A 23,995-nucleotide genomic window follows, 5' to 3' on the forward strand; every position below is an offset into this window, starting at 1 on the left:
GGTGAAGGGAAGGACAGCACACACTACAGGGGAAGTCAGCACAACTGGACTAAACCAAAGCTAAGAAGTTTCCTGAATACAATCAAACACTTCAAGGGACAGAGTAGGTGGGGCAGGTTTTGGGGACCATGCTTTCAGGGGATATCTAGGTCAACTGGCATGACAAAGTTTATTAAGAAAATGTTCTGCATCCTACTTTGGTGAGTGGCATCTGGGGTCTTAAAAGCTAGCAAGCAGCCACCTAAGATGCGTCAATTGGTCCCAACAACCTGGAGTAAAGGAGAATGAAGAACACCAAAGACACAAGGAAAGCATTAGCCCAAGAGACAGAAAGGGCCACATAAACCAGAGACTTCATCCTGAGACCAGAAGAACTAGATGGTGCCTGGCTATCACAATGACCGCCCTGACAGGGAACACAACAGACAGTCCCTGATGCAGCAGGAGAAAGGTGGGGTGCAGAACTCAAATTCTAATAAAAAGATCAGACTTAATGGTCTGACTGAGACTGGAGGAACCACAGAAAGGACGGCCCCTGGGCTCTGTCAAGAACTAGAACAATTCCTGAGGCCAACTCTTCAGAGAAAGATTGGACTGGACTGTGGGACATAAAATGATACTCATGAAAAGTGTGCTTCTTAGCCCAAATAGATACATAAGATTAGATAGGCAGCTTCTGTCTGGAGGTGAGATGAGAAGGCAGAGAGAGTCAGAAGCTGGTTGAATGGACATGGGAAATCAGGGGTGGAAAGGAGAAGTGTGCTGTCACTGTATAGGGAGAGCAATTAGGGTCACATAACAATGTATGTATAAGTTTTTGTATGAGAGGCTAACTTGAATTGTAAACTGTCACTTAAACTACAACAATAAAAAAAAAACACACCTATAAGAGAGTGGGAAGGCAAGCCATAGAGTGAGAGAAGGTATCTGCAATACATATATCCAACAAAGTATGCACATACAGAATCCTTATAGAATCCTACATCAAGAAAAAAATAGACTATCCAAGAGGAAAATAGGAAAAGGTTTAAACAACACTTCAGAAAAGAAGATATCCAAGTGACTAATAAATATATGAAAAGGTTCTCAATTCTATTAGTTATCAAGGAAATACAAATTAAAACCACAATGAGATATCACTACATACTCATCAGAAAGGCTACGATAAGAAGATAAATAATACCAAGTCTTAGTGAGGATGCAGAACTGAGACTCTCTTATGATGCTGATGATTATAACCACTTTGGAAATCTATTTGGAAATACCTGCTGAAGCTGAATTACACTTAACCATTTGACCCAACAACTCTACTCCTAGGTATATACCTGTAAAAACGGCTTGGGGGAGGTGTCTGACCTCCTCCAACCCCACAGGAGGGAAGGAGAACTAAGATCAACACTGCAAGGCTGACACCTGTATAGTGGAGGCCAGACAAGCCTCCTCTCTTCGCCATCTCTACCAATTCTGACATCAGCTGTCCCTCTCACAGCACTCTCTACTGGGTTCGATAATTCATTGCAATGGCCATACAGAACTCACAAAGCATACTCACAATTATGGGGTTTATTAAGAAAGTAACAGTTACAATTCAGGCTCAAGAACACTCAGGATACAGTTCTTCCATCAGGATAGCCTCTCCCTGGCTGTGCTCACAGGCACGCCTCTCCCTGGTCCTCAGTCTCTGCCCAAAGCCATACAGCTTTCTCTCTCCCTGGGCCACCGTGCCATCTCCTCCTGCTGGACCTCTGCTGCTGGTCTCGCCTTCATTGGTGGTGGTCTCTCATACAATTCTCTGCTCTGCAATTGGCTCTCTTTTAAGGCAAAACTGACCAATCCTCTTGGATTACCCTACCACACGGTCTCGTCTAATTACCTGGACGGGAGTTAGAAGACTATGACTAGAAAGGCCACAGAAAAGTAATCAATCAGTAATCAATCACACCACAATACCCAACCAAAATGGTTGCATCTTTACCAAAAGGCATACATAAGAATGTTCATGGCAGTACTACTCAAAATAGACAAAAACTGAAAACAATCTAACTATCCGTGAATGTAGAATGGATACAAAAATTTTTGGTATATTCATACTATATATATACTGGGGTAATTGAATTCCATCTATGTGAAGGTCAATAAGAGGCACAACTAATTCATGGAGGTAGAAGTCATCATGGAGATTATCTGTGGTAAGTGTAGATAGTGGTTGGAAGGATGGACAAGGGGGGTTTCTTGGGCGCTGGTAATGTTATGTTTCTTGATCTTCGTGTTATTTACATGAGCATGTTCACATTGTGAAAATTCATCAAGTTGTACACTTAGGATTTGTGCAATTTTTGGTACATATCTTCAAAATCAATTTTATTATTAAAAAGGTGAATAAAAATTCAACTTTTATTATTTAAAAAAAAACAAAAATATCACTCTGGCTGTTGTGTGAAGAATATACAGGGCATAGGGGGACAGAATTGAAGGCTGAAATCAATTAGGAGGCTAGTGCAATAACCCAGTCAGGAGATGGCAGCAGTCTGGACTTGGCTGGAGGCAGCAGAAGTTGGAGAGCAGTCAAATTCAAGACATATGGTAACAGCATAGCCCATAAGGCTTGCTAATGGATTAGATACGAGGTGAGAGAAAAAGAGAAGAAGCAAAGGTGCCAGGTGAATCATGCCATTTACTCAATGGAGAAAACCAGAAGAGGAGGAGCTTTGGGGTTGGGGTAGGGTGGGGTAGAAATCAAGAGTTCTTTTTGGACACAGCAAGTTTGTGATGCCTATTAGATATACAAGTGGAGACGTCAAGTTGGGAGCGGAATATATTTGCCTGGAGCTAAGGGAGAGGTTCTGACCATACAGTGTTGTGGTTAAAAGAGCAAGGTCTAGAATTAGGTTCCTTGGCAGGAGAAAGGTGGGGTGCAGAACTCAAATTCTAGTAAGGAGACCAGACTTAATGGTCTGACTGAGACTGGAGGAACCCCAGAAAGCATGGCCCCGGGATTCTCTATCAGCCCAGAATTAAAACAATTTCCGAGGCCAACTCTTCAGACAGGGATTGGACTGGACTGTGGGACATAAAGTGATACTCTTGAGGAGCGTGCCTCTTAGCTCAAGTAGATACAAGAGACTAAAGGGGCAGCTTCTGTCTGGAGGTGAGATGGGAAGGCAGACAGGGTTAGGAGCTGGTTGCATGGACATGAGGAATCAGGGGTGGAAAGGAGGAGTGTGCTGTCACAGTATTGGGAGAGCAATTAGAGTCACATAACAACGTATGTATAAATTTTTGTATGGGAGACTATCTTGAAATGTAAACTTCATTTAAACTATAATAATAATAATAATAAAAAGAATTAGGCTCCTTGGTCCAAATCCTGGCTGTCACTTACTAGCTGTGTGCCTTTGGGCAAGATACTCAATCTCTCTGTGCCTGGAACACTTTATCTGCAAAATGAGCTGTTGAAAGTATTAAGTGAAATAATACTTGTAATTTATTCCTGGCACACAGAAAACACTCAAATGTGGCTATTATTGCTATAGTTTTTTTTTTTTTGTTGTTGTTTTTTTACTGTTAGCAGCAGCAGCCACCCATAGAAAGTATTAAAGACTGGAAACTGGATGGGATCACTTAGGAAGTGAGTATTGAAAGAGAAGAGGGCCAAGGTACCTAACCTTTAGAGAAGGAAGAGCAAAGAAAGGAGCCAAAAATGAAGTGGGAGGGGTCCAGGAGGTTATGGTATCCAGGAAGACAAGAAATAGTGCAAAGGGGAGACGAGCTGTGTCAAATACTTCAAAGAGCCTGAGTAAGACCAGGCCTGAGCAGAACTGCCTGCATAATTTGCAGGACCCAGTCCAATCTGTAAATGTGGGGCCCCTTGTTCAATATTTTTTTTAAGACTTTCAAGCAGAGCAGGGTCCCTTCTAAGTGTAAAGTCCTGTATGACTGCACAGGCTGTAGAAGCATTGTAAAAATGGCATGGCAGGGACACTGTCTGACCTCCTCCAACTCTACAAGGGGGAAGAAGAATCAAGATCAACAGCCCAAGGCTGATTCCTATGAGGCAGAGGTTGGACACGCTTCCTCTCTCCACCATCTTTACCAATTCTGACACCAATCGTCCCTCCCATGGCATTTTCTCCTTCTCTTCTGAGTTTGATGATTTGTTAATAATGGCCACACAGAACTCAGACAATTCTCACGATTATGGGGGTTTATTAAGGAAGTAACAGGTTACAATTCAGGTTCAGAACACTAAGGATACAGTTGTTCCATCAGGACAGCCGCTTCCCAGCCGTGCCCAGCATCTCTCTCGGCGTCTGTCCTGCTTGGGCAAGTGTTACAAAGCTCTTTTAGCTCTGCGAATATGTGCCCTGGGGCACCCCACTCCACCAGTAAGTGTCAGCCTGAAGGCACTCAGCTCTAGCTCCCTGGGTCTGCAAACCTAGTTCTACCACGTGCCCAGAGGTATCTTACTCCGCCAATAAGCCTCCTGCTTGAAGGCATACAGCTTTCTCACTCCACCACACCGTCTCCCTTAGGGTGAGGTGGCATTTTAGAGGTCTACAAATTGTGAAAAACCAAAAGCGGTGAAGTCTCAGTTACAACAGTGCGGCTCATGGTATACCCTACATTTTCTTATAAATTTCAGGAAAACAGAAAAAAGACTGATAATCTATAAAAATTCAAAAATGCATTCTTATTAAAAACTATGAAAACCAGCACTGAATTTTCTCTCTTATCGCCTTAATCTTCCTTCTTAGGAAAGAACGGACCCACCAAACCCTGACACCATGGGAAAAGGTATTTGATTATTGATGTCAATGCTGTTTCCTGTCAACTTGGAATTTGCTTTCCTACCTTTCCATTAAACCACACCCTATATAAACATTACCACATAATTTGAAACGCCAAAGCAGTGCCATTCATCATCTGGTTTACTTTGAGATAAAATGTCAAAGGGAAGCAGTTAAAAGAAAAGGTTAACTAGAAAATCTACCCATTAAAATTTATTTCTTTATTTATATTCTTTAACAATAATACATTGTTTCAAGAAACCTTATTAAACCTAAGAAAGAACAAAGTCAATGTTCACCTAGTCCAGTGCTTTGTCTCTTGAGGTTAACAAGGAACTTACTAAGGGAAAGCATATTTACTCTCCATAATGTCCAAGAGGCCAACAGTTACTGTGTTATATTGAGTAGCAATAACTTTCTTTAGTAAACCCAAGCTCTATCTCTCACTGATTTAACCTAATCAACTGCAGTTCCTTAGAGGTTTGCTCTGTAATACTCCAGGTATAATATTTTCCAAAAAGAAATGGTACTGCCTCCAGTTCTTGTGGTGGTTGTTAAATCATTTATCTTTAAACTGGTAATGCAGGTACGTGATGCGGAATTTCAATACTACAAAAGAGTATTTACCAACATCTCCTTCCAGACCTTGGCCACCTGGTTCCCCTTCCTAGAGGCATCCAGTGTTACCATTTTCTTGTGTATTTTCCTATATGTTTGTCTATATATGCTTTTTTAAATATAAATGGTAGCACATTATAGCTGCTATTCTGCACTTTCCCTCTCTATCCTCCCCTTCCCTAGCCCAATATACTATATATTGGAGATCATGTCTCCTCAGTATATAAACCCAAAACCAAACCTGTTGCCGTTGATGCCAACTTACAGCAACCCTATAGGACAGGGGAGAACTGCCCCATAGCGTTTGCAAGGCTGTAAACTTGACGGAAGCAGACTCCCACATCTTTCTCCCGTGAAGGGGCTGGTGGGTTTGAACCACCAACCTTTTGGTTAGCAGCTGAGTGCTTAACCACTGTGCCACCAGGGCTCCTTTATCAGTATACGTTGCTGTTGTTCGGTGCCGTCGAGTAGGTTCCAACTCATCGCAACCCTATGTACAACAGGACAAAACACTGCCTGGTCCTGCGCCATCCTCACAATTCTTGTTATGCTTGAGCTCTGTATCAGTATATACAGCTGTCTGACTTTCCCCCCCCATTTTTTTGTAAATTGTTCTTCTGATATCATTTCAAACTTACAGAAAAGTTACAAGAGTAGAACAAGAACTCCAGCATACTCTTTACCTGGATTTCATCTATTTTGTCTATTTGCTTTATCATTCTCTCTCTATATAAATATTTTTATATATGTATATTTTTTCTTAACATTTGAAAGTTAGAACCGTAACACCCCTTTGCCAGTAAATATTTCAGTGTGTATTTCCTAAGAACAAAGACATTCTCTTACATAACCACAGTACAATTAACAAAGTCAGGAAATTAAGTACTATATAATACTATTATCCCATATGGGGATTTTATCAATGATAGCTATTTTTCCCCAGCCTATGATATAATCTGGGATCATGTACTGTATTAATTGTCACGTGTCTTTAGTTTCTAGGTCCTTCTTTGTCTTTATTGACCTTGATATTCTTTAAGACTGCAGGTTCTATTATTTTTGTAGCAAGGTCCTCAATACTTTTTTTCTGCCTCCTCATGATTAGAGTCAGGATACATATTTTTGACAGGAATACTACCAAGGTTAATGTTGTGCTCTCATAAGCATATCATATCAGGATGCACATGATGTCTCTCTGTCCTGATACTGGTGATATTAAACTTTGATTGCTTGGTTTAGATGGTCTCTGCCATGTAAAATTAATATTTCTCTCCCTTGTACTTAATAAGTAATTTGGGGGGAAGATACTTTGAGACTATATAAACATCCTCTTCCTTACTAAACTGTGACACACTAGTTTTAGTATCCTTTGATGATTGTCCAATCCATCATCCTTTCTGTAATTTACTATTTAACTAATGCTTAATTAATATTTAATTTGTTATTCATTTATCATTGTAAGGAAGAGCCTTCCCCCCCCCCCTCCATTTATCTATCTATTTATTTATTTATTTAAGTATGGGCTCATAGATTTAAATTTTGTAAAATGCTATTGGGGTAAAACATATATAACAAAATTTTTGCATTATAATCATTTTTAAGTATATAGTTCAGTGACATTAATTGTATTCACTGTGTTGTGCAACCATCATCACTATTTCCAAAACTTTTTCATCATTCCAAATAGAAACTGAGTACCCCTTAAGCAATAAACTCTCATCTCCCCCACCCTGCCAGCCACACTCCTTTAGCACCTGGTCATCACTAATAAAATTGTCTCTATGCCTTTGCCTATTTTAGATATTTCATATAAATGGGAGCACACAATATTTGTCCTTTTGTGTCTGACTTACTTTACTTAATATAATGTTTTCAAGGTTCATACAGTCCTAGCATGTATTAGAACTTCATTTCTCTTATGGCTGAATAATATCTCATTGTATGGATATACCACATTTTGTTTCTCCATTCATCTGTTAATGGACACTTGGGCTGTTTCTAACTTTTGGTTATTGTGAATAATGCTGCAATGAACACTGGTGTACAAGTATTTGTTTGAGCCTCTGCTTTCAAGTCTTGTAGGTATATGCCTAGAAGTCAAATTGCTGGGTCATATAATTTGTTTAAATTTCTGAGGAACCACCAAACTTTTCCATAGTGGCTGCACTGTTTTACATTCCTTCACATCCTCAGTCACACTTGGTTATTTTCCTGATAATAGCCATTCTAGTGGGTGTGGAGTGGTATCTCACTGTGGTTTTGATTTACATTTCTCTAATGATTAATGACCTTCAGCATCTTTTCATCTGCTTACTGGTCATTTGGAGACAGTCTTTGGAGACAGTCCTAAGTCCTTTGCCTATTTTTTAATTGGGTTGTCTTTTTGTGGTTGAATTGTATAAGTTCTTTATATTCTGGTTATTAAACCCAACTATTTTCTCCCATTCTGTAGGTTATCTCTTCACTTTTTTGATAAAGTCCTTTGATGCCCAAAAGTTTTTAATTTTGATGAAGAACAACTTACCTACTTTGTATTCTGTTGCTCATGCTTTTGGCATCACATCTAAGAATCCATTATCAAAACCAAGATCTTGAGGCTATATCCCTATGTTTTCTTCTGAAGAGTTTTGTGGTTTCAGTTCTTAATATTTAGGTCATTGGTCCACTTTTAGTTAATTTTTGTATATTGTGTGAGGTATGGGTCCAACTTCATCCTTTTGCATGTGGAAATGGAGTCGTCCCACCACCATTTGTTGAAGAGACTATTATTTCCTCGGTTAATAGACTTGGCACCTCTGTCAAAAATCAATTGGCCATACATATATGGGTTTATTACTGGACTCGCAAGTCTATTCCATTGGTCTATATGTCTATCCTTATACCAGTACCACACTATTTTGATTACTGTAGCTTTATAATATGTTTTAAAATTGGGAAGTTTAAGCCCTCCTTTTCTTTAAGATTGTTTTGACTATTTGGGCCTCTTACAATTCCATATGAATTCGAGGATTCGATTTTCCATTTCTGCAAAAACCAAGTGTAGGAATTTTGATAGGGATTATGTTAACTCAATAGTCCACTGGGTATAGTCCACCGGTTAACATCTTAATAATATTGTCTTCCAAACCATGAACATGGGATATTTTTCCATTTATTCAGGTCTTCTTTCTTTCAGCAAAGTTATATAGCTTTCAATGAACAAGTCTTTCATCTCCCTGATTAAATTTATTCCTAGGTATTTTAATCTCTTATGTGCTATTGATAGATTATTTTATTCAATGGGTTATAATCTATAACTACCATTATTTATTTTGATTCTCAAAATGTTCCAGATTTTACTAGTGGGAACTCCTTAAAGCTGGCCTCTGTGTCCTTTTGCTATGTATCCATCATTCTTTGAGCACTTTATTACTTTCTAGTACACAAGATATTCCAGTCTACAAAAATATTCTAAGATGTGCCTTCCCTACCCTAGCCCTGGAATTGGCTTTTTTTTATACTAAGCAGCTCTGATTCCTTTTAGTGAAGAATGTTTTTTAGAAACCAAGACCTGGGAACTAGGTTTGCTGATTGCTACTGGTGGGTCAGTGGACAGAGCTAAGAAATAAGATATAAATAGAAATCTCAGAGGGCAGGACTAATAAATTAGATGTAAACAGAAGCTGTATCTATCTATATGTAGATATATAGGTAGACATGATATTTAAAACCATGAAGTTCATACTAATACCTCCAATTCTAATCCAATACCACAGAATACATTATCTCTTCCCGTATTTGTTAACTCCCTTATCCAAAAGTAAGAAACCTGGTTCCCATTATGTTCAATAAATTTTTACTCAAGCCTATAATACATGAAGAGTAGTTTCAGAATTGTTAACAGATACCACTGCAAAAAGCAATCCCACTAATTAAAGCTTAATATTTGTCGTATTGTGTGCTAGCAGGCAATTAAATTATTGGTGGATCCTTTTTGGTCCTGTTAGACTTAGTTTTATTCTTTGTTAGAGTAGGTCTATTTCAGTTCTGAATTTAATCCTGGGGCATGCCCTTTATTCTAAATTGTAGTCCTGATTCCTAAGGCATGGACTTTCTGGTAGGTATCTCAACCAAATGCCAGCAGAGCTCAGTGAGATTTCTCCTGTCGGAGATAGAGATCTTGCAACATCCAGCATTGTACAAGAATATAATTAAGTGACTACACTAACTTAAACTTCCTCTGCCCTGAATGAGCAAATAATTAAGCATTATTTTCCTCCTAGACGATAATAATTAGCATAAAAACAAAAAACCAAACCCACTGCCACCGAGTCGATTCCAATTCATAGCGACCCTACAGGGCAGAAATAGAACTGTACCATAGGGTTTCCAAGGAGTAGCTGGTGGATTCAAACTGCCAACCTCTTGGTTAGCAGCCAAACGCTTAGGGTCTAAAGCAGCTATAGGTGCTTTAAAAATAATCTTTAATAACCACAATCTAGAGAAATTTAAGTTATTTAAATTTAACATTTGAGGACTGGCAACAGCAATAACACAAACCTTTTCCGACTTACTACTATGGGCCAAGTACTTTTAGGTATGTCATGAATGACCTTTTATTTAATCCTCAAAACAAAGTAGGTAAATACCATTACCCCTGTTTCAGAGATGAAGAAACTGAGGCTTAGTAAAGCTAAGAAATTTGCCCAAGGCCACACAGACGAAAACTGGTAGAACTGGATTTTTAAATCAGTTCTGACAGACTCCAAAGCCCCAGCTTTTAACCAATAAACTAGTGCTTCTGAAAGTGTGATTTAGATTATCTTCATCAGAATTACTCGGACCTTGTAAAAACACTCATTTCTCATAAATTACACATTCTGTGGTGAGATCCAGGAATCTGAATTTTTGACAAGTTTCTCAGATAATTCTAATACATGTTACAAGGTGAGAAACACTGCACTCTACTACACTGCTTCTTACTATATACACTAAATTACTTTAGCACTTGGGAATGATTTTTTTTTAAGTATAACAGAAGGAGAAGCTTTAACAAAGCTACTACACAGGTTGTTATCAAGAATCATAACAGAAAAGAACTGCAGGCAAACTTCTATTATGGTTTCACTGCAGGGAAAATAACTTAGGAATTCAAAATTTATTCTGCTTCTAATCATTCAGCAAAGAAAGGGATTAACTTGTTCTGTACCATCATTTATTCTATACACAACCTACACACTAAACAGATATTGAGTCAATGACAGGGAAATCTTGAAGATATGGATAACAAAAGGGGAAAACCAACAACCTTACTGTTAAAACTATTTTAAATTAAAAACTTCTGAAGTACAGCTCAGATTCTGCAAACCATGTAAAAATATGTTTAGACTCTTCTAAAGTTTTCATAAATTAGAACGTGGTCCTCTGGGAAAAGAGAAACTGGCCTAAAGGAAAAAACTTTGGCTCCAGAATCCGACTCCAAATCAGGCTCTACAGTGTATTAACTGAAAAGCTTCAGGCAAGTTACTGAACTTTTCTGAGCCTCAGTTTCTGCATTTATTAAAAGGGGCAACAAGACTTCACAGGTTATTGTTGTCTCCCACCCCCCCCCGCTTTACCTCCTCCCATTACCTCTCAGCCCACTGTATGAAACCCAAGAACCTACCCTTCCAAGAGGGCATCAAGACTAAATCCACCATGCTTCATATTCTCATTCCCTCCAGTCATCAACAGAAGGATAAGTCTTAAGCCTCTCTGGCCATCAAGCATCATCCAAACACTTCCATAATGCTCTGGATATTCCTTTAGTTTATCTTGATACCCACGCTTTCTCCTCTTTGCAAAAGCTTCCACTGGGCCAGAGGAGTACCCACCATATGATCTGCAAACTTCCTTATATCCACATTCACTTCTCTGAAAGCTCCCCCTCCTCCTCAACTACCTAAATCTTGTCTCTGCCTGGGGACATGAAGCCTCCTGAAATCCTTTCAAGCTGCATTTTCTTTTTCACACTTCACCAACCTCAGGTCATGGTCTTCCTCTCTATTCCAATACCTTCACATTCATTCAGCAGATATCTGAGCCCCTACGACATAGCCCCTAGGCATTGTGGGTGGGGAGAGGAAGTCCTAAGTAATGGAACAGACAAAATTCCTGGATGGGGAGACGAAATCCAAATGGAGAATACATAAACAAACAAGCAAATATATAATTTTAAATTGTGCTAAGATACATGAATGGTAAAACAGGAAGTCACAATGAGAATTTTGTGTGTGGGGGTGAATACTTAATTTAGATAGCATTCAGTGGCATTTTAAATGAAGTCTTGAAAGATAAGAGAGAACCAGGCAAGCAAAGAGTGAGACAATAAAGAACATTTCAGGCTGAGGTGACCCAGGGTCTTTCAGTTTCTAGGCCTCCTATCTCCAAAGACCTTTTCTTCCATGCCTCCTCAGCAACCCACATTCTGTGGTCACACCCTGTCATCAGCAGAACCGGAACACTTCTCAACTCACTGATTCAAACCAACCGTCCTCTAACAACTTCCGTTCCTTTTAGCTCACTTGTTCAGTAGCTCCAATCTTATCCAGAACTCTAATCCACTGATCAGTGTTTTCCACTGAACCTCTCTTCTCATCATCTTGACTTCACTCTCTTAATTTCTCTCATCCAATTTGTAATCCTCCTCTTACATACACATTTCATCCCTTGATCTCCCTTGTTCCTTCAAATTTCCATGGCAAAATCCTAATTGTCTTGACTTTCCTGTGACTATCCCTATACAGCTGAGAATTGCTGGACCCATCCCAGACAGACTGGAAACATTATAAATTAATAATCACTAATTTCAAGAGGCCTTATACACTCCCCAGCAATGTTCAATTCTCTAGCAGTTCTTTCCCTTACTCTCTGTATTAACTATTTAATGTCTTCTCCTCTCTCTTCAAAAGTCTTACTCCACTCCCATTCCTCCGAATACCCTGTTCTAATGGCTTTCCCTCCTTCCTCTCTGATTATTCCTTCTTAGTTTCTTATGTTGTCTCCTCTTCTGATCTAAAGATTGGATGTTCAGGATTCAAGACATGGGCTATCTACTCTCATTATTCTATATTCTTTCCAGGCAATTCCTATGACTTTAAATACTCTATATAAAGTTGCTAGGAGTTGGAATCAACTCGATGACAGTGGGTTTGGTTTTTTTGGTTTATATGCTAGTAACTATCAAATTTCCCTCTTGCCCAGACCACTATCCAGGATTGAACTACCATCCTCTCCTGCTGAGATTACTATAATATCACCTAATTAGTTTCCCTACAAATGGTTCAAGCCCCACGTAATAGCCAGAGTAATCTTTTTGAAGTATAAATCCGATCATGTCATTCGTTAGTTAAAACCCTTCAGTGACTTTCAAAGGCTCTCAGAAGAAAATCCTAAAACATGGTTTACAGGATCTTGCACAAGCTGGGCTCTACTTCCTTCTCTAACTTCATCTCCCACCACTCTCTTTTCTCCTTTGCTTACCAGGTTCTGTCCACGATGACCTATTTACTTCCTTGGGTGAGGACAAGCTTTTTCCCAGTCTTGGTATGTTCATATGCCATTCTCTCTCCAGCCTTTGCCTAGCTAACTCCACCATCATCCTTCAGGTCTTGGGTTAAACCTAACTTTCTCCGAGAAGTGTTCTTTGACCCCATAAACTCAAGTATGTCTCCACTTATCATCTATCAAATCACCCTATTCCTTTCCTTCATAGCACTTGATTGTTTTCCTTTGTTTCATAAAGTTGTACACGGATTTGTGTGTTTACTGATCATTCGTCTCCATCATTGAACTGTGAACTCTTCACACTATCTTATGCAGCAGATCTCTTATGTTTGCCTCTGTATATATACTCAGAGCACAGGACAGCATTTGGCTCATAGTAAAATCTCCGTCAGCATTAACTAAAGGAGGACTAAATAGAGTACTTCCTCTTTCCCTTTGAACAGGCTTAGATAAATGTAAATAAATGGGTTAGAATGGTGACCAGACAGCTGAAGACGCTGCCTATTGGCAGTAGACAACAGGGTCATTTCTCCTAGCCCAGTCTGCACTGACCAAGCATATCACAAAAGGAAAAGTAGTACCGACTGTGACCAATTAGACTTCTCTAATCTCAGTCCTGCCATGGGCAACTATACAACTCAGGAACCCATTACACTTTCTTAGAAAAATTACAATAATCTCTACTTCCCATTCAAGAAGATTGATTGAGGTTTCTCTGAAATTTTAGGAAAAGCTTCAACACACATAGATTTCCACACCTAGCCTAATAATAAGCTGGGAGAGTCATATATATATAACTTTCTTAATTCTGCTAAATTACACAATGAGTCAAGTATTATAAATAATAAATACTGTTGGCCTGTTCTAAAGTCTAGCATGCACATAGGGACATAGAAAGAGAAATCTTTTCTAGAGTACTTGAAAATACGCCAGTCTCTCTTTTTTTTCCCCCATGTATTTTTTTTTAAATTGAGATATAATCACATACCCTAAAAGTCACCCCTTAAAAATACACAATTTAGTGGTTTTTAGTATATACCCAAAGATATGCAACCATCATACTACCTAATTCCAGAACATTTTCATCACATCTCCCCTCAAAAAACCCATGCCTCTTAGCAGTCATTCCCCATTCCTCCCTCCTCCAACCCCTGGCAACCAATAATCTACTTTCTGTATCTATGGATTTTCTAGTCTCTTTTTTCACATTTGTGAAACTGAAGCCCAGAGAGATAAAGTGATTTGCACAGGGTTGCAGGGTTGCTTCATAAGAGAGCAAGGGCTAGAACACACATATTTACGGTTAACTAAATGTATAAAAAATGAGCAAAAGTATGTATAGCTCACCTATAAGACATCTGATGCATAAAACAGAGTCCTTAGAATAGTAGTTCTTAGGCAGTGTGTAGCTGGGGAGAGGCTGGGGGTAGGGGTGGAGTGCTAGTTAGAAATCACTGGAGAGAAAGTGAGATGGTACCGGTGGAAGGGTATTACACTTATGAACAGGGTGATACAGAAAGAAAGTAGAGAAGGACACGTTGAGCTACGTGATTTATAAGGCAGATGCATTTCTTTTCAGTCCAGGGTTTTGGAACTGGTGCTAATATGCCCAGGTGCCCACTCAGCACATTTTATGGTACCCTCAATGGGTCCCAGAGATCTCTGATCATTTCCGGTTTGTTCATGAGTAGTTAATGCAATAACAGAGCTAACATCACTTCAGAAGGTTGCTGGTTAATGATACCTTGCAAAATAATGCAGGAACCTTGTCTTTCTTATATTCTACTGTTTGCATTTTCAAATAAGTAGAAGAATTACAAGCTTAATTTACCACAGTTACCATTAATAAATATATACACAGGGCAGTAATCCAATGAGAATAAAATCATCAGAATCCATTTGCAAAAATAATTCAGCACACATTTTATTTAAATGTCTTAATCAACACTGCAGAAACCATTAATGGAAGAAGAAGTATGGAAATTGATAATCACACAGAAAAAAATTCATCGTTAAAAAGATTAATCTGAACCTCAACATTCGTTGTGCTCATTTTAAAACGTTATTAAAACAGCAATTCAAAAGGACAAATAAGTCAAAACCAAGTATTTTACGAATTAAAACTGAGACCTCCAAACCAACTAAAACAATACAACTTAAAAATAATCTCCTGACTTCAACCTAGAAAAGTTTTATTTGTCAACACACAATAAATATACTGGAACCTACCACTGGGTAGACAAACAAATTTTCTATTACAAACAGGTTATTCTGCATTACAGAGATTCTTCAGATGATCAGGTTTTTAAATAAAGACTGCTAAAATGTCTCTCGAATCTATTCATACAATTAACATTTAAAGTTGAAATCCTTGCCTACCAAATGTTCTACTAAAACTGTTATTAAATAGGCAAATTAACTTAAAAGGTCAATTTTAAATTGTCTACAGGAAAAGAAAACTTTGGTACCAATAAATTTAAATTAGAAAATCAAAATACATTTTGTATGTAGCTTACAGTATGTTTTGGGGGTTAAACTGGAACATGGCTATATACGGAAATGGGACATTCTTGTTCTTCTGTTATCTACACTGTTGTAAGTAATGAACAATCTAATCATTCTGAGTCATTGATACAAAGCACTTGTCTGAAGTTTTATCCAAAAAGATTGCTGGGTCACACCCAGCAAGTTAGAGCAAAATGTAAATATAGAATTAGGCACTTTATTTTTAAAAGCTGCTTCTCCATTTTGACAAGAGTAGCAAGACACTAGAAAAAAAATAATTCCAGTAAGGGTATCCAGACCATATCAATTTTAGTTCTACCACCCAATAGGGGGCTAACAAAAAGAACACAATTCAAAAATAGAAAGGGTGGCTTTAAAAAAAAAAAAAAGCAGACTGTGCAAGGGGAGAGGATGGATGGGTTTAGGAGAATACCTGCTGCCAATTAAACTTTTTGAAAAATCCAGAGCTTTATTATAAATCCTTCTTAAATTATACCCAGGGACATGCACAGTGCATAAGGAAGCTGGATCATTCTTCGAAAACTTTCAGGGTGCTAGATAACTTATAGAAATCATTAATACATTTTCATTTCAAGAGGCAAAACAGAAAATATGGACAATACACATCAATTTTCTTTTTTTCAACTATTCTAAAAAACTTCCTTAAAACAAGTCATTAAGTAAACACTGAAAACAACTTTATTTATGAGTACTTTGGATTACTTCCTTATAGAGCATAATGCTTTCCATAAATCTAGATCAAAGTGAAATAACTGAAATTTAATTCTAAATTCAGCCTATGGTTTCCAGATATGACACTGGAATAAAATCAGTAAAAAATACCCTTTTAAAAAAGTATATTTACTTCTCAAATAACTTAGTTTGGGCAATATTTATATTCTTAGAGTTTAAAAGGTTTTCAAAACAAAATTGATTCAACAGTTATCAAAATGAAATGAAAATAAACACAACAACATTCCACCCAAACCAAAATAAACCACTTTAGTTGAGCTCAACTCACTTAATTTTGTAAACTTTCTCTTTTCCAGCCTCATAACTGGACTATACATTGCTCAACAATATTACCTATGTTAAAAATGTTAAAAGTGAAGAGATAAAAAGTGTTGTAAAGATTGCACAGTGACTGAATCTGAGAAGGACATAATATACAGTCATAACATTTCAAAGCTAGTAGGGATCTTCAAAATATAATCCAGCACCCTCATTTTACAGATGAGGAAACTGAGGCCCAAACACACCAAATGACTGAAGTCCTCAGATAAGCCATTCATTCATTCAGTCACTCAACCACTTACTGAAAACTGCTAAGTGCCAGGCTCAGCACTAGTTGCTGAAAATAAGCTGGAAGGCAGCTCTTCCAATTACCAAGGCAGTTCATTTTCTGTGACATCTTAGAAAAAATACTTAAATTTTCTAATCCGTAAGAACTCATACAAGAGTACTGCAGCCCTTGGAGAACCTGGTCCACTTTCAGTTTCACACATTTCAGTAACACAGTTGGGTTTAACTTCAGAGAGGCCTCAGCTGTGTTTACTTTAAATAATTAAACAATAACAAAGGGAGGAACAGTATCCTGAATGAGTCCCTTTCCAGTACATTTATAACGCAAGGAAGTACAGTCAGAAAATGCCCTACACACACAAAAAAGTTCACAGAGAGGACAGCTCACAGAGTCAGAGTGATTTGAGGTATCACAAGAGATCAGTAAGTCCAATAGCTCAAGTTTACAAAGTGTGGAATGTAAATGACTCCCCACTTCATTCAGATGTGTGTATATTTTTCTGAGATGTCTGCATGGTAAAAAGACGTGCAAACTCACATTCAAACTAATAACCTCTTCCATGATACATACACCTAAACCAGTCCTTTTTCCATCAGATGAACTTTCTTTGATTTCTATTTGATTAAAAGAAAATTAGATTAAAAAAATAAAATCTAAAATTCAATGCGCTGGCTAAAAAAATTAAAATTCTATATATAACCAAAAGAGCATTAGTTCAAACTACACGTTTATAAGTTTTTTTTTTCCTTTTTTTAAATAGGACATACAGTGAACTACCCATCACCATAAACCATACCTCATTTTGCTTAGATTTTTACATTCTTTAACATTAAGTCAGGCACTTAAATGTTTTGTGCATCTCAATTCACAGTCACTTCTTTGAGGCTATGTCAGGGACCATATTGACAAAGCTCTTAAATAAAACAACCCATAAGTAAGGCACCTTGAAATATTAAACAGCAGCACTCTGTGCACCCAGTTTCAGTGTAATATACCAAAATGAACCACAGTTTTTACAGAGCTCTCCAGATGACTGTTAGGTGATTTCTGATAAAATGCAATCTTCACTGAGGCTCTGTGAAGGCTCTTTGACTTTCCTGAAGCTATTGTCAGCTCATGACCGAAGTGCAGTTTGTACTCTCCTACTTCTCAAACCTCCAGATCTGATTTTTATCTAGAGCATTGCAAGTTCTCATTTGTACACTGGGCCGGCCCTCAGGTGTCCGATAAGCACTCAGACACAGTCCCGAGTGTGGATGAAAAATGGTTCCATCTTCTTTAAAATGCCAAATAATGTTTGCTGGAATAGGGAACCCATCTTTAGGACAAGTCTGCATTCCGACATAATTCTTTTGCTCAGGGACTGTTGCACATAACTCCGTCACAGAATTAAACCTTATTTCTTTGTTTGAAGTGTATTCAAAGAATTGATTTCCTCCTTGGCCATGGCATCCAAACAGTGAAAGGTTAGCACCTGTGGGGTTGTTGTCAGGAGAATTATAATCTAAACATTCAGAAGAAATCCCAATACTGTGAACAGCTCCATGCCAGCCTGGCCTATCCTCTGGAACATGTAAATTAGAAAACACATTTTTCAAATACCAGTCGAAGCTCTTGCATCTCAGCCGTTCTCGTAGTAATTTTCTTTCAGAAATATCACCATAAGCTTCTTTTCTTGCTGGAGGGTTTCGATTATAGAAATGCTGTTTGTACTCATCCATCCATACTTCTGCAGCTCGAGCAGTATTCTGTAGGAAATTGGGCCTAGCATATGGTGCCCGCTTTGGGAATACATGGCCCACATGGGAACACGGGTGGATCTCCAATTTACCACCACACTGCCACACCCTAAAAGACAGTTCTAGGTTTTCGCCTCCCCACACTTCCATTCCAGTATCATAGGTTCCAAGGTACTCAAAATATTTCTTGCTGACAGCAAACAGTCCTCCAGCCATGGTGGGTGATCTGATAGGGTCAATTCTCGAAGACCTCCTGTCCCTTTCATGTTTGGGGACAGAATGCCACTGGAACGTTAAACGCCAATCAAACCCACCAATCATGGGCTCCCCCGTCTGCATGTAAAATTCAAAAGTATTCCAATCAATGGTGTCTATAACAGGACAAACAATTGCTGTTTCATCTTTACTGATCCTTTCCAAAAGTGGTTCAAGCCAACCAGATGTACATTCACAGTGACAATCTAGGAAAGTGAGGACATCTCCCGTGGCAAAAGTGGCCCCAATCAGGCGGGCCCTAACTAGCCCTTCTCGCTTTTTGGTTCTTATCAAGCGGACTCTTTCGAGATTGCTGATGTAACTTTCAAGCTGTGCCTTCAAATAAACTCTGTCACTCAAGTCATCGACCAAGATGATCTCCTTCAAAAGGACTGCAGGAGAAGTTTCTAAAACACTGTGAATGGTGCGGAGCAAAGTTGACCAGGCTTCATTATAGAAAGCTATGACAACCGAGGTGGTGGGAAGTCTTCTGTAGTTGAACTTCTTGGATTTACACTCGTGCATTCTTTTATCTTCTATATGACGGTGCAGGGATATCCTGTCACTGAGGTAAATATTGATGGCATATCTCTCAATGAGCTCTTCTACCTTCTTCAGTTCACCCTCACTGAGCTGCAGTTTGCTGGCTTTCCCCCACTCCCCCAGTGCATAGGAATCAGCATGGGGCTTCTCATACAGTGGTCGAGACAAATCCTCTGCCTTTTTCTCAGAGTCAGAGAGCTGTCTTTGCCACTGCTCCCTGACAAGGCTGGCTCCTCGGGAGGAATGGAAAGTAGAGACGGAGAGCTCCACTACGATATAAGCCACTGTTAAAAGCGCTAGCAGCAGGCAGCTCTTGACTGCCCAGGTCCACCTCACGGCCATCCGGATCCTCATGGCTGGGGCGCAGACGCGGCCACGAAAGCCACCATGAAGAGGAAGGGCTGTGGGACCCGCAGCTTGAGTTCCTGGCTCAGGTAGTAGTGTACTTCTCAGCAGTTCCCTCTTTTTAAGGCAGGCTCTCGGCTCCCCTCCAGCCACTGAGACTTTCCTGGGGTCACCTGAGATCTCTCGGTCCTGGGCCTCCGGCACAGCCCCAACTTTTCTCTCCCCACTTCCTCCTGCTCTCTCACAACTTTTCACAAACTCTCCAGCCAACACCCCACCCTCCTTAGGCCGAGTACAAACCCCTCCCCTTCCCACTCACTCCTCCTGGTGGTTAGTTAGCGAAATTCCTCCGCGAGGACCTGGCCGAGGGCGGTTTTGTGGGGCTCGGACGGGAAATGGGGGCCAGGATTATCGAGATGTCCCCAGCGGGGACCGACTGGCGCCCCCGCTTGGCCCGTCACGCCAGGTTCCACGCGTCTCCGAACTCTCTCACTCCCCGTGGGTCCCAGGTGGTTCTCCACCGGGGGACTCAGCCTAGACAGGAGGAAAGTTTTCCCGCCAGTTGAGCTTCTGTCTCGTTACAACAGGAAAAAAGAGAGAGAGAGAGAATAAAACTTACCAAGTTGTTTGCAATTGGGGCTAAAGTCCATGGAGGTGATAGCAGCTTTGTGGCCTTTAAAATAACGCTCCAGAACGGGGTCCTCCTGGGAAGGAAAGTTGTCAGGTTTTGAAAGCTGGTGCAGACCTCCAATTTGGGAGGCTGGGGGTCAACGCTGCCCCCTCCCACAGGGTCCGGCCTGGGAACGGCCCAGTAGGTGGTGGGTTTCCGAAGCAGGAGTGCCCACCGGGGCCCACGATGGGCGCGGCGCCCCGTACCCGGGCATGGAGACGCCGGGCACCTACTTCACCCGCAGAGCCGGCAAAATCTCTCACTAGCGCTTCCCAGACTCCAGCGCGCCCAAGGGACCACCTGGGCAGCTCGTTTAAAATGCACATTCCCGGGCCCCGCCCGGTGGCAAGGAGTCGGCAGGTACCGGGCTGAGCCCCGGCTTCGGGACTTTTAAAAAACCTCCCAGGTGATTCTGACGCAGGCACTCCACGAAAACCCTTAGAGAATTCTGAGGGCGACGGTGCCGCCCGAGCTCGGTCCGGAGCTCTGGGACGCGGGGAAGAGCGCCCGGGAGTCCGACAAGGGCTCGGTGCTCCCTGCTGCCTTTATCGCCCCCGTCGTCGAGGGTGGGACGCGGACGCCCGGAGTCAAGAGACAAGAGGCTCGGGTCCGAGCTGCGGACACCTGCGTCCACCTCCCGCCAGCTGCGGGAGCGGCCCCGACCTGGACCCGCAGCCTGCGGGGCCGGCTCCGGGGAAGCGCCCCCAATCTGTCCTTACCGGGGAGGAGGCCATGGGGGCAGCGGTCGGCGCCGGGCTCCCGCCGGTCGAGGGGAGAGCGGGGAGGGAGGGGACGGGGCTGGAAGGGGGACCGTGAGACGCCCGGAACCGTCTGCCTAGAGCGCGGGCGCCTCCCGGTCACTACAACAACGGCGGCCCAGTCAAACCCCGCGCTCCAGGCGTGGCCAGCAGAGCACCGAGGCCTTGCCAGAGCCGGAGAAACCCGAGGCTGGGCCGGCAGACAGATGGAACGCATGGGGGTCAGGCGCCACCGTACACCGAAGCCAACGTTTAACACTTGTGCTGCCTTCGCTTGACGCGGGGAAGTGTGTTTGTAATCAGGATGGGATGAGATCGTGTTGGGGGGAGGGGGGAGTAGGCGGTCTATGATCGATGCAGTCGGTATTCTATTTTATGTTAAAGAGACAGCGCCTGCGCGTTTCAACTTGTTTGCGGAGTGAGGGGGCTTTGAGCTGAAGAGAAACTGCTTGCTAGTTATTAATATGCTCAAAGGAATTAAACCCCTGGAGAACAGGTTTGAATTTATTTCAGCACTATGTTTCACATGGTGCCCTGCGTGGTATATAGATGCTGAATACACGTATTTGATGAATGAATGAATGTTGTGCATACACTTAATGTTTTTTCTGCTGTTTCTATTCTCATCTGCTCATTTGCGTATGCTTAACAGCAGCATATTTACACAGCAGCATATTTAAAGTCTTTAGAAAGAAAAATCTTTTCTGTTTTGTTTAAATTCTTAGCCAGCCAGTAACTGTAACCGTTTTTTATACATAATATCACTTGTGCTTCAGTAACACTGTGAAGTTGGTGTAGTTAGAAAATGTTATCAACGGTTACAAATTATAAACTTGATTCTTAGATATTTTACATATAGTTGTCACATGCAGATAGCTTTTCCAATTTGAAGCCCATATCCTTTTTTACCCTGCCTCAAAGGATGAAAGACTCAGTTGAAAATTACGTATAGAATAAAGACTTTTAGCAGCATAAGATGACATAAGAGACCACAACTGGTAACATGTATGTTTTGTGTGCAAATAAAAGTATACTAAACACTTTAATTACAGGTTCTCTAGTTGTCTAGTGATAGACTTTAGTTTTAACGGGTATAGTACATAGCAATTTTGCAGATAGGAAATAGCTTTAGATTACAGTATTGGTTTAACTCAGGCGCATGTTTATTGAATATAGCTGCTGTACGTTTGGCCCTGAGGGGTACAAACCAAACTAAACTCGTTGTCCTTGAGTCGATTCCATTGTCTTCAAGTCTATTCCTACTCATTGTGACCCTATAGGACAGAGTAGAATTGCCCCATAGGGTTTCCAAGAAGCGCTGGTGGATTCAAACTGCCAGCCCTTTTTGGTTAACAGCTGAGCTCTTAACCACTGCGCCACCAGGGCTCTGAGGGATACAAAGAGGACTGAAATATTGTCCCTTCCCTTAAAGACTCAGCAATCTAAGTTTGCTATTGATTCTCTGTCTAGGTTTGACTTTTTTAAAAAGGCTCACATGCTTTAAAATAATGCTAGAAACTCTGAGAGTGAACAAGACCCCTGGGTCTCTCACTTTGTTCCAGCCAAGGTATATCTAGTATTAGTACAGCAGATTAATAGGAAAAGGAAGAAAAAGCTGGAGATTTAGAAAAAGCTCAAAAGAAAAGAGAATTTTTAAGTGCATATCTTTCTCCGTTTTTTCCAATTAACAAAATACACATTTTTAATTCAATAGAAAAAAACACTTGTTGTCCTATCACTTAAAGGTTAATCTTTAAAAAAAAAAAAAAGTATCATTTACCTATTATGTGCTCACTACATGCGAGGCAGTCTTAAGTACTTTGGAGATTTTTCCTTTTAATCCTCACAATAGTCATTTTACCAAAATCAGCTGCCACGAATCAGCTGCCACATAACGACCCCATGTGTGTCGGAATAGAACTGTGCTCCACAGGGTTTTCAATGGCTGACTTTTCAGAAGTCAATCACCAGGCCTTTCTTCTGAGGCACCTCAGGGTGGACTTGAACTTTCAGTCTTTTGATTAGCAGCTGAGCATGTTAACCGTTTGCACTACCCAGGGACAGTCTATTAGAGAGGTGCTACTACTGTCATATTTCCATTTATACAAATGAGGACGTCGGCATGCAGAAACGTAAGTATCTTGCCCAAGGCACACAGCTAGGAAGTGGCAGAGCTTGGACTTTTGAAACTCAACAGCCTGGCTCCAGAATCCACTTTTCAATCGCTAAGTTAAGATGATTTTTGCATGAGTGCAAGCATATTATAAATATGTAACATTTGCTGTCCTAGCAATGATTATGGAAATGGCGCAGGACCTGGCAACGTATTGTTCTGTTACACATAAGGTCGCCATGCGTCAAAGCCACTTGACAGCAGCTAACAACAATGACAAGCAAGGAATTAATAGTAAATTTTACAAAAAGGAAAAAAAAAGTATCTCTTTTTTCCATTCCAGTATTACTCCAATCTACCCTACCCATGGTTCTTTTCCATATTTGATTTCACTCTCTTTTGCTTTTTCTCTCCTTTTACAAACACCAAAAATTCAGAGGTGGACATTTGGAAACACGGCACACCAAGGAGAAGATTCTCCTAACCTCAGGCCTGCTTGAGTTCATGCAATTCCTCTTGCTACAGTGATTATTTGAGACCACTCAAAGTTGTAAACTGATCATTAACCTAGATGGGAGCCACAGTTAGGATCAATATTTGAAAACCTACAAGGTATCATTGGAGACCAAAACTAAAAAACCAAACCCATTGCTGTTGAGTCAATTCCAACTCATAATGACCTTATAGGACAGAGTAGAACTGCCTCATAGGGTTTCCAAGGAGTACGCCACCGGTCCGCCTCAAACCAGAAATTGAATATAACCACTTGAGCACTATAAAGGGCTGTTTTATTTCAGTACAAGTCATTCCTTGCTTAGTGGCCTTCGAAATTTGA

General features: G+C 40.5%; 2 protein-coding genes across 2 annotated transcripts in view; both read right to left on the minus strand.

Moving 5' to 3' along the window:
- POC1B (POC1 centriolar protein B) overlaps window positions 1-21,142 on the minus strand; it is a 141,051-nt gene extending 119,909 nt beyond the window's left edge. Inside the window, exons 1-2 of the mRNA XM_004384192.2 lie at window positions 21,009-21,142; window positions 20,239-20,323 (exon numbers count right to left, since the gene is read on the minus strand). Coding sequence (XP_004384249.1) covers window positions 20,239-20,323; window positions 21,009-21,023 — 100 coding nt within the window. The 5' untranslated portion in view covers window positions 21,024-21,142. The remainder of the gene's footprint in view (window positions 1-20,238; window positions 20,324-21,008) is intronic.
- Window positions 14,605-19,904, minus strand: GALNT4 (polypeptide N-acetylgalactosaminyltransferase 4). Its single transcript, XM_004384190.2, has one exon. The coding sequence runs from the start codon at window positions 19,626-19,628 to the stop codon at window positions 17,880-17,882; it is 1,749 nt and encodes a 582-aa protein (XP_004384247.1). The 5' UTR covers window positions 19,629-19,904; the 3' UTR covers window positions 14,605-17,879.
- Window positions 21,143-23,995: the final 2,853 nt, after the last annotated feature.

This window comes from Trichechus manatus, unplaced genomic scaffold (assembly GCF_000243295.1).
Source record: "Trichechus manatus latirostris isolate Lorelei unplaced genomic scaffold, TriManLat1.0 scaffold00119, whole genome shotgun sequence".
Classification (NCBI taxonomy): domain Eukaryota; kingdom Metazoa; phylum Chordata; class Mammalia; order Sirenia; family Trichechidae; genus Trichechus; species Trichechus manatus.